The following is a 16,302-nucleotide window of genomic DNA, read 5'->3' on the forward strand; positions in this document are numbered from 1 at the left end:
GAGCTTAGAATTGTATACTTTTCAGATGGTTTTTCAGATCTAATTTCACTTTAAGCCCAATACAAAGGCCAGCTATTGATCCAAACATTGAGCCATACAAATGTTGACCAACAGAAATGTTATTTCAGTATCTTGGCTTTTCTAGTACTGCACTTTTCTGGACCGAAATGTCTGCCTGTTTTTTCCAGGGATAGATACATGGAAGATAGATGGAAATACATTTGATTAAAAAAAAAAAAAATACAATTTTATAAAATAGCAAAGTTAATCTCAAAATCCTTTTTTGAATAAAACTTTTTTTTTTTAAAACAATTATGCAACAACTGTACTTGCTCGACATGTGAAGCTGCTTCCAGTCTGAGTCCCTCTTTGCCTTCTCTCTGTCTGAGTGTTGCCTTTACAAAGTCTAAAAAACCCTGGCTCATTTTGATCAATATCCACTACTCTACTTGGTCTTTTTTTGTGATATCCCCATCATCAGATTCAATTAAATTGTCTGTATGAAAGCATTTTTGTTCAATGACCGACTGATTCTGATGGCTGAAGCGGACAGACTTGGGATGAATGAATCTAACCCATAAGATGAGCAAACACATCATGTTTCCGTCTCCAAGCTTTGTCTTTTCCAAGCTCTCCTCCAGCTATAGACGCTGTGTTAACAGCGTTACCTCTCTCTGCCTCTCTGCCTGTGAAACCACGCCATGACTGCAGCGTGGTCAATAACTCGATGGCTCTAATCTGCACTACCTGCACTGAGATTTCTAACAACATCCTCAGCTGCCCTTAAGAATCTCAGGCTGGATTTTCCAAAATTGGCATCATTTAGGGCGGAGGTCTTCAACAGGGAGTCCATGACCCCTAGGGGGTCCACGGAGGTACTTCATGGGGGTCGCGAAAGTTTTGGTTGATTAATTTTTTACGCTCCCCCCTGCAATTTTTTCCACCAATAGAAATGTCTTTAAATCCACATTGACATGAATTCAACGCACTGTAGTAAACAGATAAATGGAGGCAGAAGATGTCTTTCAGTCATCAATGCCAGTGGTGGTTCTAGATCAAATGCACCAAGGGGGGGCCAGGAGGGGGCCAGCCTTGTTTTCATGGGGGCACAGAAAAACATGAAATAAAAAAACAGGACAAGGGATTCAAATACATTAAGAAAGCTGCTTTAAGTGAAATTTCTATTCAATTAGGTTTAAATAAAATTATATGTCTTATTAGGTCAACACACATTCGTAATTTGGGAATTTTATATATTTTTGCCTTAATATATGTTAAAATGACTGTTTTATATATAATCTTGGAACTTAAGAAAAACTAATAAATTCAGCTGTAAAAATTAGAGCAATTTATTTTGAAAAAAACATTTAGCAGATGAAAACTGGGATCCTATCTCAATACCACTGAAGCTATCACCTTATTGTTTTTAAATAATTAATAAAACATAATTTGTAAAGAAAAAAAATGACATAGATCCAAAGTACCTATTCAATAACCATGTCTGTTCCAGCGCATATCATCATTAGAATTTCTTTGAGTATTATGTCTTCAGTACAGGGGCCATAACAGGGGCCAGGGCATGATCTACAGGGGCACTGGCCCCCGTTGGCCCCTATCTAGAACCGCCCATGATTAATGCACACATTCAGCGACACAGCTCTTTCAAGCTGGGCACCGTTTCATTCACCAGGAATCAGACTCAGAAATACTTTAATAATCCCAGGATGAAATTACTTTCATTACATTACTTCATCTGTGATAGAGTGACTATAGGACCAGTTTGATAGAACATAATTTCATGCAATATATATAATTAGGGGGTCCCGCTCCATCTCGCCATCCGTTTAGGGGCTCTTAGCCTGGAAAACGACCCCTGATTTAGGGTATAACTTCAGTTTGATCATCTGCACATGTATATATTGGAGCCCCTGCTGTTGTTTCCCAGTTACCAGTAGTATTGACGTGCAGCGGAGCCAACAGGAGGTCAGTGTCCTGGACAAACGCTGGTCGATGTGTTTTGGTGAGAGCTGTGCTGCTTGTTGTGCTCATCAGCCTAGAACATATGTGTCCTTTGGATCAATAGTAGAGATAATTATTGCATACGGCATTCAGGCTTGATGGTTGGAAGAAGGTAAAAGAAGAAGGGTCAAGATTCACCTTCAAGCAGAACAGGAAGTCCACAAGCAGTCAGAGCTTTGAGGGTTCAGATCAGAACTTTTCTTTGGGTGTATGAGTTGCCTTTATCTGAGTGGCAAGACTTGAAAATGTTCACAGACTGATCAGCCAATAGGATTAAGCTTCAGCTAATTGAAAACAAGAGATTTGTGACTTTGTGTTTGGCTGTCAATCAAATTCTATTCAATACCGATTCAACTTTGTGAAGATGAATTTGTATATATTACTTTTTTAAGGCAACTTATTAGTAATAGATTTAGTGGCAGATCTATTATGTAAAACCTACTAAGACTTATTCTCTTTTTTAAGAAACAGAGACAATGTTTAGATTTAGACTAATAAAACAAATGCTCTAAAAAAGAAATAAATGCAGAGGTATGATACTGCGCATGTATGCAAGGGGGGACCAAGGAAGTAGCCTGTTGCAGCTAAGCTAGTGTGGTGGGGAAAAAATATCTCTCTGCTATTAATTCCCTTTATATATATATATAGTTAAGTTTATTTACCCTTAATTTGAGCAGGTAAATTAAGTGGTTTGGAAGATAATGCATTTTTGTTTTCTTATATTAGGTGTAAATTGTCTTGTTCCATTGGCAAAGTTTCTCACTAACCTCTTCAATTCCAGAACAAATGCTCTTGTTTTAATAAAAAATTACTTATCTAGATTAAAAAAATTTTCAATGTATATTACAAATTCTCACCTTTTGGAATAGGGAACTAAATGATGGCCTCTATCATTGTGAGACCATGGAAGGGTCCCCTTCTAGTAATATAAGCTGAAGCACAGACACCCTGACCTCCCTAAGTAGCGACTAATGGTATGGCTCCATCATTCTTCTATAGAACACCTGGTGGTTTTGTGTTTCTAGGATTCTTTTAGTCCCTTGGTTTGTCTCTGTCAGGCCTTTAACCCTCAGATCTGCGACCCTCAGATCGGGTCTCAGTTTCAGATTCTGCTGCTTCTACACATTCAAAGTGAGTTTTGTTCCATTATTTTTTGTGAGCAAAGAACAAGTTTTGTAAATGGAAACAAAAATCCACAGATGAAAGTTTTCAGAGTAACTTTGCTGTTATCTCAAATATTGTTTTTTCAAGTTTCTTTCAAATGTATTTTTATATTTTTGTTTTTTTTACAGATTACATTATGGATTTTCTGTATTAACAAACTCTCCAGAACCTTTTTTTTTTTTCTATGAAAACATTTTTCAAAAACTTCATTACTGGATTTATTTTTTGTTTATTTTCATTTGGTTTATTTTATCTATAAAAAGAGTTCTTGCCATACAGTGTTATTTCTACCATTTAGGTTTTTTGTCATATAAGGTCCTTTTCCTGATGCTCATTCAGCTCGTTTTCTGCTGTATTTCTTAGCTTTGCCATTTAATCCTTTAACTGCTGTTTTATTTGCTTCATATTATTGGGTAGGTTCTGTTTCATCCTGGTGTTTCTGCCTGTTTGCTCCTCTAAACCAGTTAATTAATAGATCTAAGTCACATTTTTTTCTTCATTTATCCTATATCCTGCATCATTTTTCTCTCCCGTCTCTTTGCATGTTTTTTTTATCGTCATCCAATGAATCACCTTGATTAAAAATTGAGAATACTTTGGAAATGATAAAAAAAAAATAAAAAATTAGATTTGAATTTGGGTCCTTTGCATCAAAAACATGGAGATATCCTGCTACACCTCACAGGGACCATGGGAACATGGGCAAAATTCTAAACAAGATTATTTACACCAAGATAAAACTATAAATGAAAGGGTCTGTTTAAAACTATGATCAATTTTAATTATCGCACCCGACCGCATCACAAAGACAAAGAAGAAAATGTGATGTGTTAACAAAAATGTTCTGGACATGGTTGATTAGTTAGTTAGGGAATAGGGACATATCCTATGTCTTGATATCTAAGAGAGCAGTGCAGTATTGGATAAAAAATGTTTTAAATAAAACAGCACACCATAACCAAAGAGTATTTAGGTTTTATGACCTAAAGTCCAGAAACCATTGGGAATATTTAGCATGACATGTTCACAGACACTTTGTGTAAATCCCACCACACACCTCACAGCTGTCTCACTGTCTTTGTATGGCTCTGTGCACTACTCCATTACTTCCTGAACTTAAGGCAGCTCCTCAGGTGCCTGACATAGTAACCATGACGACAATGGCCAGACACACCTGGGTTCATCGGTTCATCCAGTAATGAAAGAGGGAAAAAGGAGTTCTTTAAGTTCAGAAAGAAGTCAAGCTGCACATAGAACCCATTGCTTGCCATGTTTAAATGACATAATTTAATGTTAAAAATCAAACTTTTTTTTTTTTACATCAAAATATCTTGTACATATCATTACTTCTACATGAAAAAACTAATTAGAAATATTGGGTCATGGGCCCTGATTGACAGATAAGGAGAAGAAGATATGCTTGATATTTTTTTATTTATCTAGTATAATTAAATGTATTATTTTAATCTATCAAAGCTATTTTTTTTCACACCGGTGTTTTGATTTTGAATCAAAAAATATAAACCAGATGTCACTTTTGCTGTAAATAAAACTGCCTACTTATTTATTTCATTACTTTTAGTAACAATAGATGATTTAAAGACACAAACAGGAGACTATGGAAAACGTTAGCAAAAACGCAATGAGTTCATAGCAGGTGTGTGAATGATCTTTTCATCTGACTATTGATGGGAGCGAGAGATATTATTGTCAGAAAGAGATTAAAGTATGCTTAGGGCTGGCCCTTCTTAGAGAAATGCCTCAAAAAACACACCAAAAAAAACTACAACTTCAACAAAATATAGTTTTAAAAAGTATTTATATAGGCTGAATATAGAAACGCTGTCGACTAAACTATAAGACACTATACTATAACACTATAGACTATACTATTAGAATAAGTATAAGTATACTATAAGTTTTTTATTTCATATATATATATATATTTCCTTTTCAAAATGATACACTATAGTGTAGAGGAACTAGAACTAGAATCTGCTAACAGCACAAGTACGCTAAATACGCTAAAAACAGAGAGAGGAAAAAAGCCTGACAGCATGTCAGAGCAACATACCCTATATTTTAATGATAGTTTAAAAATTTCATTATAAAATCCTTGTTATGAGTAAAATATTCACATATTTTACTCATCTTTTTTGATAGTCCAGTTACCTAACAGGTTTCTGCTTTGCTATAAACAGGACTCAGAATTTCCTCTGGGATTAGATCTGGATTTCCCTGATGTTCTTCCATGAACTAATCCTCTGGATATATTAAAAGATTAATAATATTTAATGTTCCTATTGTTGAGAAAAATGTGATTTTAATGCATGGAAGGTTTCCGCAGGCTGCAGAGGCTGGATAAAAATGTTTAATGGTCCCAAAATATCTCATTTGTATTCATGTTTTCCATCGACGCTAATCTGTGATTTGATTAAATGTGGGGAAGTGATGTTTAGCATCTCTGTTCTTTTGATTTATTCTCCTTACTAGCTCAGCTTGATGAGATATGATGATAAATGAAATGATTTGTTTCTCTTTATTGATAAAACATGGTGAGTTGATGCAAACCTAATTTGGTTCAGGGTCTAAATCACCTCATATTAAATTCCTTCACTAAAAAAATCAAAGGTAGTTAAGCAATTTTTTCTTTTTCTTGATTTGTTCAGGTAAGTAAGATCATTTACCAATGGATAAACATGATTCATCTTTAAAAATGAATAACTTTCTTATTTCATAAGAAAGATAGTCATTCCAAAAAAAAAAAAAAAAAGATTATCATTCCAATGGCAGTTTATCTTATTTACCTGCTCAAATCAAAGGAAAATATGCTGATTTTATTACATTTTACTTAATTTTAGATCACTGTTTGCAGAAACATGTTTCTTTATTTAGAAATATACAATTTAAAAGCTTTTTTTTTTGTTATCTCTAACCAGCAATACAGGGCTTCCCAATGTAGGGGTCAGGGCCCCTAAGGAAGTCACAAGTCAAGTTGGAGGTCATGATCATGCTTTTAAAATCATACCTTAGAGCAAAAAATATCAAAAATACATAAATATGAATGTCTCATTAAACAAACAAATGCAAATGGTAAAACATATGTATATCTCGGTTTTTGAATTAGTAAATTCAAGTCAATAAATGTAAAATACTTTTCCTTTGTTCCTTGTTGTAAACTCGATATGTCATCCTTTAGACTTGAGATTTTCAGAATAAAACTTTGCAGAATTATAATTATAAATCAAAACTTCATGAGCTTTATGCTCATGCATTAAAAACAACATTTGAAAATGATAACATTTGATTCAATTCAGTTTTTGAATCCTCCTTTTATAAGGCAAACAAGCTTCAGGTGTTTTGTCACCACCAACAGGTAAGGCTGGAACCACTTAATGGATGGAAGGACTTAACGGATGCTGATCTGACAGAACACCAGTCATTTAATCCTAGCTGCACAAACACAAACTTTCCAAGCAGTCAATAAGCGCTTTTATAAATCACTTCAGTCTGTCTGCCGGAATTCTGGGTTGTTCTGAGTCCTGGCATCACCAAAGTGTTGGGATAAATCTGATTAAGGCTCACTGGGAGGGAGAGAGATGTAGTTTTAGTTTGAAATCTCTGAACCTACATTCAATTTAAAGCGAGGTTAGAAAACAGAACGAGGCATAAAGAGAAATCAGCTCCTAAAGAAGCCGGCGAAATTCTCTGAGAGACACACATAGATGAAGAAACCAACACCCACTCCAAGTGAAGTGGGGGAACGCCTCATCGCTGCTTCAGGGTGCATGTTTTTTTCTCTTCCTTCAAAGAGTTGAAACCCATAGACAGAATTGGATTGCTGCTGGGCTCCATGGCAACCAGTGGGGCCGTTTTCAATCACCGCAGCTGAGTGAGGGACCAGAGGAGTTCATTAGCAGCACATATTTTCACTCCGCCTTCACACGTTGCACACACATTGAGTCATGAAAACTTTCCTTTTCATTCACGTTGGTACTCTGTGAAAATCCAGTCATTCTCCTGTTTAATTCCTGGGATTAAATTAAAAATTCTCTCATGCTACAGATGAAGACAGGCTCACTTTCCTCCTTGTTATGGATAAATAAAAATAATAATTAACCTTTATTACCTCTGCATTTAACCCATCCCCTTGGGGAGCAGTGGGCTGCCATCTTGGGGCGCCTGGGGAGCAGTGTGGGGTTAAGGGTCTTGGCAGTTAATCCTAATCCGAAATGTCTCCATCCTTCCTCTCTCCTTCTCTTAAAATTTGTCCTAATCCTCCCTCTCAATCCTAATTCCTTTAGCTATCGTTTCAACCCTTCCTTCACCTCCAGCCTCTTTAACCATTTCTAAATATTTTGTCATAATTCCTCTCATCAGTACCTTCTTTTACCTGTAATCCATCCCACGTACTGCTATCATTCTCAATTCCTCCCTCCTAACATTTAATCCCCTCATTGTTTTATTCCTTTATCATTGAGTTCATATTTGAAACCATTTGCTGCAATCTTAACGCCTCTATTGTAACCCTATTCAGGTATGTTGCCCCACTGAATGACTAGCTTCAGCCTCAATTGACTTGCTTTTAGAAAATCCACCGGAGCTGCATCGATTGTCCCTTCAAATACAAGATATAAACGATAATTCCCCGTGTTTCAGAAGGAGTCCGTCAAACTGGAAATCAGGGAGTCGGCTAACAAAGGATCCAGGTATTGCGTTAATGCTGCGCATGATGCAGATATAGGCCAGAATGCGGTTTCAAGTTACATCCTGCAACAAAACTCTAATTTTGTGTTCAATATGCAGACAACCAATGCTGGTAGTAAATACTAGTAAATACTCAGTTACTCTGTCTCCACCTACACAAAGTGCCCCCGCAGCATGATGCTACCACCACTGCGTCTTACAGTAGAGCTGCTGTATTCAACTTTCTTGATGCTTGTTGGTTTTTGAATGTGAGCTAAAAAAGCATCTAAAAATCAACTAATTTTATTCAGTTCCATTTTGGTTGCTTTTTTATATATTTATATGTAAGTAACTTTTTCACTTAATTAATTATGCTTGCATATATGTTCCACGTGTGTTACAGACCATGTACCTGTTGGGTATCTAAAATTATACCAATTTGATATTTGTGAATAAACAAGGACACTTTTTAATTTTACAAAAGTACACTTGTATATGCCGTCACATGGTCAGATCAAACATTGAAGTACGCAGCGATTAGGCTCATCTTTATATTACTAGGGTAAAAGGTAACTCACTTCTTAGTTTATTAAAGTATATTTAATTCAATTCAAAAATAGTTTTATTGATCCCAAATGGAAATTAAGGTATACAAGTATGGTTTCCTAGTTCCAAATTTCAAGAAAATATATTTTTAATATCAGTACTTTGTGGAAGAAATAAGTACAAATATACCAGATTCAAAACTGCCCCTGTATTTAAGCATAGGTTTAAGTCTTAGTATTAATGTACTACTTAGAGTTATACGTATAGTTTTCAGTCCAAGTATACTCTACTATGTAATTCTCAAGTATATAAAATAAAGTTTATAAAAAAGTAAATGCCAAGTATACCTATAGTAGAGCTGAATAAAGTATTTTTTGCTAAGGGAATGTTGAGTTGATATTTGAATAATAAGGAAAAATTAACTTTTCATTTTATGTTACGTTAATAAAGCGGTTATTTATGTCTAAATACTTTTAATATAGAGTTTCTATTAAAAGAATAACTTTTTTTTTTTTTTACTTTTACTTAATTTCCGCTATCACTTCTCTGGTGTTAGTTTTTTTTTTTTTTTTCCTGTTACAACAGCGCCATCTCCTGCTCAAATGCCGTAATCACACCCCGACGTCATCAAAGCGCGACTGTGTTGCTCTTGTCCTTCACGTCGCCTCTCCGTTTCAATCGTTACAAAAGTGTAGTATGGATAATATATGAAGCTAATTTTCTTTGTCTTAATGGAGTGACGGAGGATAGAGGAGAGAAAAAAGTCGGAAAAAAGGATTTATTTCGCTTATTTTCATATTAATCTGTAAGTAACACCGAAGCTACATTATTGACAGCTAATAGTTTGGCTTTTTTCCCCCTGTTATTGTTGACAAACTTGTCCGCTGTGTGATTAAATTAGCCCTTCTTTACCTATTTGGTTTAGTTAATAATAAAGTACTCAAAACTTTGTTTATATATTTAAAAATGATTGATAATTAATTCATATTAGCCACCAAGTAGCAGCTGTTTGTAAAGAATGGGATTGAATAAGTTCATCTGTCTCCCACAGGTGTTCAGGGATGGCAGCTCCAAACTCTGCAGAGAGGAAAGCCTGCTGGGATGCAAGGGATCAGCTCTGGCAATGTTTGGATGAAAACAATGACAGGCTTGAATCCTGTCAGAAGTTCCAGGCTGACTTTGAGGCCAGATGTCCAGCTCAGTGGGTAAATTAGCCTGTTTGTTAACAGCTGATACTAGAGTGGACACAGAAATACTTAAAAACTCTGAAAATGAAAACTATTCAGCAGTTTGGTAAATGGCCTGTACTTATATAGCTCTTTTCAAGTAAGAAAACTTGACCAAAGCGCTTTACACTCAGTCATTCACTCACACACTGATGGTGGCAAGCTACATTGTAGCCATAGCTGCCCTGGGGCTCACTGACAGAAGCGGGGCTGCTGTACGCTGGCGCCACCAGGCCCTCTGACCACTATCAGTAGACAATGCAGGTGAAGTGTCTTGCCCAAGGACACAACACTGAAATCGAACCCTCAGATTGCAGGGCAAACTCCTACACCCGGTGCAACTGTCACCCCAAGTTCAGCTTCTGGTTTTTTTTTTGTCACATAAATGTAATGAGAGTAGAAAAATATTTCTCTTTTTCCCTGGAAAAAGAGAGAAATTTTATTTCTTATTTGCTTAAAAGCATCTTAGTCACTTCAAACCAACATAGAAGAGGCAGTGTGGTGGTTTGGGGCTTCATGCTGCTTCAAAACCTGGATGACATGCTGTAATTTAATCAATCTGGGTGGAAAATTTCTGACCATCCCTTTGTCTTTAGCTCAGTTGGATTTGGGTTACACATTAAGAAAGGGATCTGAATCCTTCCAGCTAACCCACCTCTGATTTACTCAGAGAAAACAATCTTAAAAAAGGATTAGGTAAGATGTGGGTCTGCAGCTAACGATTATTTTGAAAATACATTAATCCAGGCATTCCCAAACTCGGTCCTTAAGGTCCCCTGTCCTACAGGTTTTAGAGGTTTCTCTGCTTCAGCACAGCTGGTTATAATGATTGCAGTAGACCAAAAGCCTGTTAATCAGCTTTCAATTAAAATCAGCTGTGCTGGAGCAAGGAAACCTCTAAAACCTGCAGGACAGAGGGCATTGAGGACTGAGTTTGGGGATGCCTGAAGGTTCCCTAAAGAAGGCTTTTTACTAAATTAAAACAGCTAAAACCTTTCCACTTGAAACGTTCTGGATGGAGCATATTGACAGAAAAATCAGTTTCTTTTATCTTAAATGTAAAATGTTTACATATTTTTTTTTTTTACAATTTTGGTTCAATTAACTGCTGGGTTGCTCTGTCAGCTAAAGGCATGTTTTACAGTCTCTATACTCCATTTAATGATTAATTGATTACTAAAATAGTTGATTATTATTTTAATAATTGGTTAATCCGATTGTTTCAGCCCTAGTGAAATGCAAGCAATCCTAGAAAAAGTAGTTAGCTAAAAAAGAAGCTAAAAGCCCCTCTTATGATGTTAAAGACCACTTTCCAGACTGTTGCGGCTAATGCTAACTAATTTTATTTTCCAGTATTTCTCACTGGATGAAAAATTCAATAGTTATCTTATTTCCAAAGTAGCAAAACATTGCACCTGTCTGTCAGAAGTAGTTATTTTTCATCTTTAAATGAGATTATCTGAGAGGTTATCAATGAATTTATTAGAATTTCTACTCTAAAGTACTTTCTATAAAGTATTGCTTTATTTGGGCTTTTCTTAACCTTTTTATTTTTTTTTTCATCTTTCTGGGCAGGTGAAGTATTTCACTAAGAGGAGAGACTTCCTAAAATACAAAGAGAAGATGCAGACCGAGGGATTCACACCAGCTGGAGGCCCACGAGAAAACTCCTAACTGGAAAACTATAGATGGACTTTTACCCAAACCGTGCAGGACCCTGTGTGCAGTTAGCTTTATTTATTTGTTAAAAATAAATACTTGGCAAAAATATTTTGACTTATTTTCTAAGAAATACTAAATATCTTGTAATGTTTTCTGTCCAAAATGGTCTTAAGGTTAAATTATTATCAACGGAAAACATCTGTCTGTTTCACTAGAGTTTTCAGTATCGGATCAAGTGTTTTGTTTTTGAATAAATCAAATCAGCCCAGAGATTAATTTTTTTTTATGGCTTTTATTGTCGTACATGAATGTATATTTTTTTGGATGGGTAGGGGTGACCTTTCAGGAATAAGCAGCTGATTTAAGAATGTTACAGGTCATATAAAACAACCAAAAACACATTGAGTTTATATTACAAATCGGTGTGTATTTACAAAGGATCGTGGCCCCTCCAGGGTCAAAGGTCATTGCAGGGTTCCTATACTGCCTGGAATTAATTGTTGATTAAGTAAAACTGTTGATTAATTTGTGATCCAGTCGTTATTTTTATCTGAATATCTGAAATAAAGCTGAACAGTTAGGATTGAGAATTTAGAAATTGGAAACCAGGAAAAAAATGTGTCCTGTAAAAACACGAAGGAACCCTGCAGAGATCTATGAACCACAAAGAAAACTGAAGGCATCACATCCAGACTTCACTAAGGCCTCTACTTTTAATGCAGTAGTACAAAACAACAAATTACATGTAAATTATTGTATTTTCTGTAAAAAATATAAAGCATATCTTCTGCATTTATGCTCAGTACAATGAGGGTTTTGCACAAACCTTGACTTAGAGAGTTATTGTGATTTGATGACTGATTAAAACAAAACTATTGCACAATACAGTCCCGTTTTCACTCCCCCAGTTTCTTTCTGAAGTCATTTTCAGTCCATCAGAGCATCGGATGGACCCAGAGATTCACTTATTCCTGCTTTTACACACCAGAGTTGCACAAAAATCACCCGTACACCTTCTTAAACACCTCATTATTCCAACAACGGAATATTTATCACTCATCTATTGTGGACAAAATCTGAAAATGCAAGTTTCACGACCTTTTTACTTCAGAATTCACCATTACTACTGTAAGCACTAAACATTAGTGAAAAAATGAAAGAGTTTGCATAAGTTCTGAAAGCATGTTGTGAGCCTCACAGCAAGGCACCAATGAGCTTAAACGGTTTGGATGCAGGTTTAAAAACTGAATAAATCCGCTTTAGAAAAGAATTGGTCACATGATAGGAAGCTTTTCATTGTGAAGAAATGAGATTTGATCTGCATATAAAACAAAGAACATGAACAATATTTGGTCATACGTACAGTAGCTTGACTAGACTTACTGGTAAAAACGGTTCAGAAGGAGTTGGACTTTGGTCCGAGCGTTAAAGTCAATGGAGCAGAGATATTACCAAAATATCTCTGTGTATGTGCTGGTGAAAATTCTCAGTCATCCAATTGCCATTCCAAAAAAGTAAAACAGAAAACAATCCACTGGACCTTTTTAATTGTAAAAGCTTCCTGGATGGGAAGCAAAACGTCTTCAAACTTGGAAACAAAGTCCAGTGCATTGTTTAACTTTTTTGGAATTTCTTTGGATGGACTTCAACAATAACATTTTTGGATTGTCCGTCAAAAGCAGCCTCTCCGACATTCAGGAAAGCTCTAATATTTGCACTAAAAAGGAGCACCAAATATTGAAGGTTTATATTTCTTATCTGAATTTAATTTAAAAAGGCGTTAATCTCCTGCAGTTCGGCAGTAAATGTTAAGTGAACACTTTTTTTTTTGCGTGAATTGTTGCAAACGTCTGCCTGGAGAAATTCAAGGAAGGTCAACTTTGTTAAAACTTTCGGGAAGGAAAAAGATTTAAGATTTCTCAAAAGGATTTAAAACCTAACTAAAAACGTAAAAAAAAAAAAAAAATAAAAATAAAAAAAAGGTCAAATGTAGTGTGATTTAATAAAAAAAGAGGAAATATTCCTATAGTTGCATAGTAATTGCACTTGACAGAAAGGAAAAGACACCTTGTAGACGATTAATCAGCAATATTATCAGTTTTAATTTAATTGATGGTTGGTTGCCCTAGCAACTGCCGGCAAAAATGTGCCTAACTTTTGATTGCAGCCGTGATCCATTTTTAGCTATAACAATAGACTTTATTTGATAAATGTTTATATTTTACTTAAATACAAGAAAATACTGTAAGCTGTTTAGATTTGATAAATAAAAAAAAAAAAATGTACACACAGGTGTCAATGCATTCTGAGAAAATGACGTATGCTAGGTCCTGTAACGCTAGCCCTGTCCAGCTAAAACATAAATTAGTAAAGTTTCATCTCTTCGGTTTGAAATGTATGTCAATATAGAAATCTAAAGAGGTAATAAAGATGAAACTTGAGTGAAAAAGCTGGTGTTTGCGAGGTGGATGCTAGGAGATGCTAACCCAGAGAGCTATGCTACAAATTAAGAGCTCCAGTTACAGTTAGCATCAGGATGAAAACATTTTCTCAGATATATTATGTGTTACAACAACTGAGAGATGCTTTACTGTCACCTAAAACAGTAATTCATTAACCTCTGGTCTGGTTTTGATCCCACTCTCGCCTTCTACTAACGGTGTTAGCTAGAGCTAGCTAATACAGTAAACGGTAGATCACAAGGTGATTACAATTTTTTGTTTCAACAGATATCTCATACATAACCGCACATGAAAACTTTGAGGCAATGTCACCACGCGATCCGTTCCGGAAGCACAAACCGTTCTGCGCATACGAGAACAGATATACATCTGGGTGTCATTAAATGATGTAATTACGATACAAAAATCCTTATCCTTAATTCATTAAAGAATGCTAACACACATCTTTAAAAATGTTTTATGACGTTTGTGAGACAATTTTGATGCTTTTTACGTTTTCTTCGTTAAACTGCTTCCCTGACTTCATCATCAGGCATGCTCAGAGCAGTCCGGCAAAATATGATTGAACCACGTTTATCTACATTTTAGTTGTTTATTTCTTTAGATTACGCAAAAAAAGCCGAAAATGTTAGCCAAAGGATGTAGCGTAGGATCCCATTTCCGGTGCAGATTGGGCACGGAAGTGATAAAACAGGATTTTAAGGCATTTATTTTCTCGAAATACATCTTTAACCTTTAACACATTATATTTTAGAATGCTTGCTATTTTTGGGGAGGGAAAAACGGCAACACTTTATTTTACAGAACAACAATAACTATGTAATAACACAGTAATAACATAGCAAGTTACCGTACATTACAAGGTAACAAGAAAATCTTGGTTTAGTGCTGTGCTTCAGATTTGATGTATTATCTGGTAAAATTCAGTTTATTACTTGGTATATAACAGAAAACCAAACCTAGAATACAGCAAGCCGATCTTCTTAACTAAATTCTTATTTACATGTAACTTGAGTTCAGTTTTATAATACTTTATTAACCCGATCATAATTTCCAATTTACTTTGTAAGCCATTGGTAGGTGGTGGCCCATAATAGAAACTGTAATGTGGTAACCTAATGGTAATTACCCAACAAAGGTCTCCAATGTTAGTCACATACGATTGTAATTATTACATGAAGGTTATTATTTTGAAATTATATACCTAAATCTTGGGGTAATTACCCCCCCAAAAAAAGTTTTTCTTGTAACCAAGTACTATAGTGTGACTTGCTATGTTATTACCATGTTATTATATGGTTATTGATGTACTGTAAAAGAAAGTGTTACAGGGAAAAATGAATTTAGGGCTTTTTAACAAAATAAAATCGAAGGCGGCTTCCGGGACGGGTCGGGTAGTGACAGGCAACAACACCAATCAAACAAAATACAATAAAAAAAACAAGTCTGCTAATGTTCGCCATCCTGTGTTTACTGTTTAGGACCTTACCATATCATTTACCCAGCATGCATTGCACAGGTGAAAAAATTGCAACGTCTATAGGTGAAAAATATTACAAAGAATGCATACTTTTGGAAGTAATTATAAGTTTTTATGTATCACAAATGACAATTACGACATATTTATTCCATGATCCCTAAAAAAAAAATCCAATTAGTTACCCACCTGTTTCTGATACACCCAGCTGGAAATAAGACCCATTTTTTCCTTATCTTAACATAAAGTTAAACTGTTTCTTTTTACAGCACATCTATGGCCATAGTAGGGACCTTTTCTTAAAAGAAAAACAAAAACCATTTCTATTAACACTGAGTGATTAAACACTAATCCAATTGAAAAACTGAACAGTCTTCCAGGCTTACATGCAAAAAATATAAGGGAAACAAAAAGAGGTTTCTGAGCAGTTGCTAAATAGCTGATTTATATCAAAAAGTTACTATAAGAGTACAGGAGTGAAGGCACAGTTTGTAAAAACCTCTTTAGAGTAGATTTTAAAACTATTAATAGTGTACGAGCTTCTTTTTTATACTAAAATTATGTTTCAGATTTTTATTGATCCTGTGAAAAGAGAATCAGCATAATTGTGGCAACAGAGGTAAAGTTAAATTATTGTAGAAGTTCAGTTTTTCCCCAGAGTGACATTCATCAAATGTTTTGCCATTATATGGCTAACTTAAACTGAAGCTAATATTCTATCCAAGCATCTAACCAGGTCTTCCACCATTTTCTCTTGTCGTCCTTTCATAGGAGGCACGTTCTGTCAAGTGTCATTGTGGGGAAGACAATCCTCCGGACTCAATCATGTTCATGTTGTCTTCCTTACAGAAACTCCTCTTCTTCTGTCTGTCGCTGAAAGATTTTACCCCCCTTTATGTCGGCTTTGGTTATAAGCCTCCTGTGACGTTCCTAGCCACTGCCCAGGCGGGGAACTCAGTCAGGTTGAAGAGCGGGACCCCCCAAGTGGTGATGGCTAACATAACCACGGCAACACCGATCAGGTTCACTCCAAAACCTGCTTTCACCTGGACAGAAAAAT

At 35.5% G+C, this 16,302-nt stretch overlaps 2 protein-coding genes across 2 annotated transcripts in view; one reads left to right on the forward strand and one right to left on the reverse strand.

Annotated features, from left to right (window-relative positions):
• The first annotated feature begins 9,470 nt into the window (after positions 1-9,470).
• LOC107087073 (cytochrome c oxidase assembly factor 6 homolog) lies at positions 9,471-11,402 on the forward strand. The gene is made up of 2 exons (XM_015378426.1): positions 9,471-9,620; positions 11,217-11,402. Exons 1-2 carry the CDS (start codon positions 9,477-9,479, stop codon positions 11,313-11,315), a joined length of 243 nt encoding a protein of 80 aa, XP_015233912.1. The 5' UTR covers positions 9,471-9,476; the 3' UTR covers positions 11,316-11,402.
• A 3,828-nt stretch (positions 11,403-15,230) lies between these two features.
• Positions 15,231-16,302, reverse strand: part of slc13a4 (solute carrier family 13 (sodium/sulfate symporter), member 4) — a 34,839-nt gene continuing 33,767 nt past the window's right edge. The window contains exon 16 of the mRNA XM_015378429.1: positions 15,231-16,288. Coding sequence (XP_015233915.1) covers positions 16,151-16,288 — 138 coding nt within the window. The 3' untranslated portion in view covers positions 15,231-16,150. The remainder of the gene's footprint in view (positions 16,289-16,302) is intronic.

The sequence above is a fragment of the Cyprinodon variegatus genome, unplaced genomic scaffold (genome assembly GCF_000732505.1).
Source record: "Cyprinodon variegatus isolate N-32 unplaced genomic scaffold, C_variegatus-1.0 Scaffold172, whole genome shotgun sequence".
Taxonomy (NCBI): domain Eukaryota; kingdom Metazoa; phylum Chordata; class Actinopteri; order Cyprinodontiformes; family Cyprinodontidae; genus Cyprinodon; species Cyprinodon variegatus.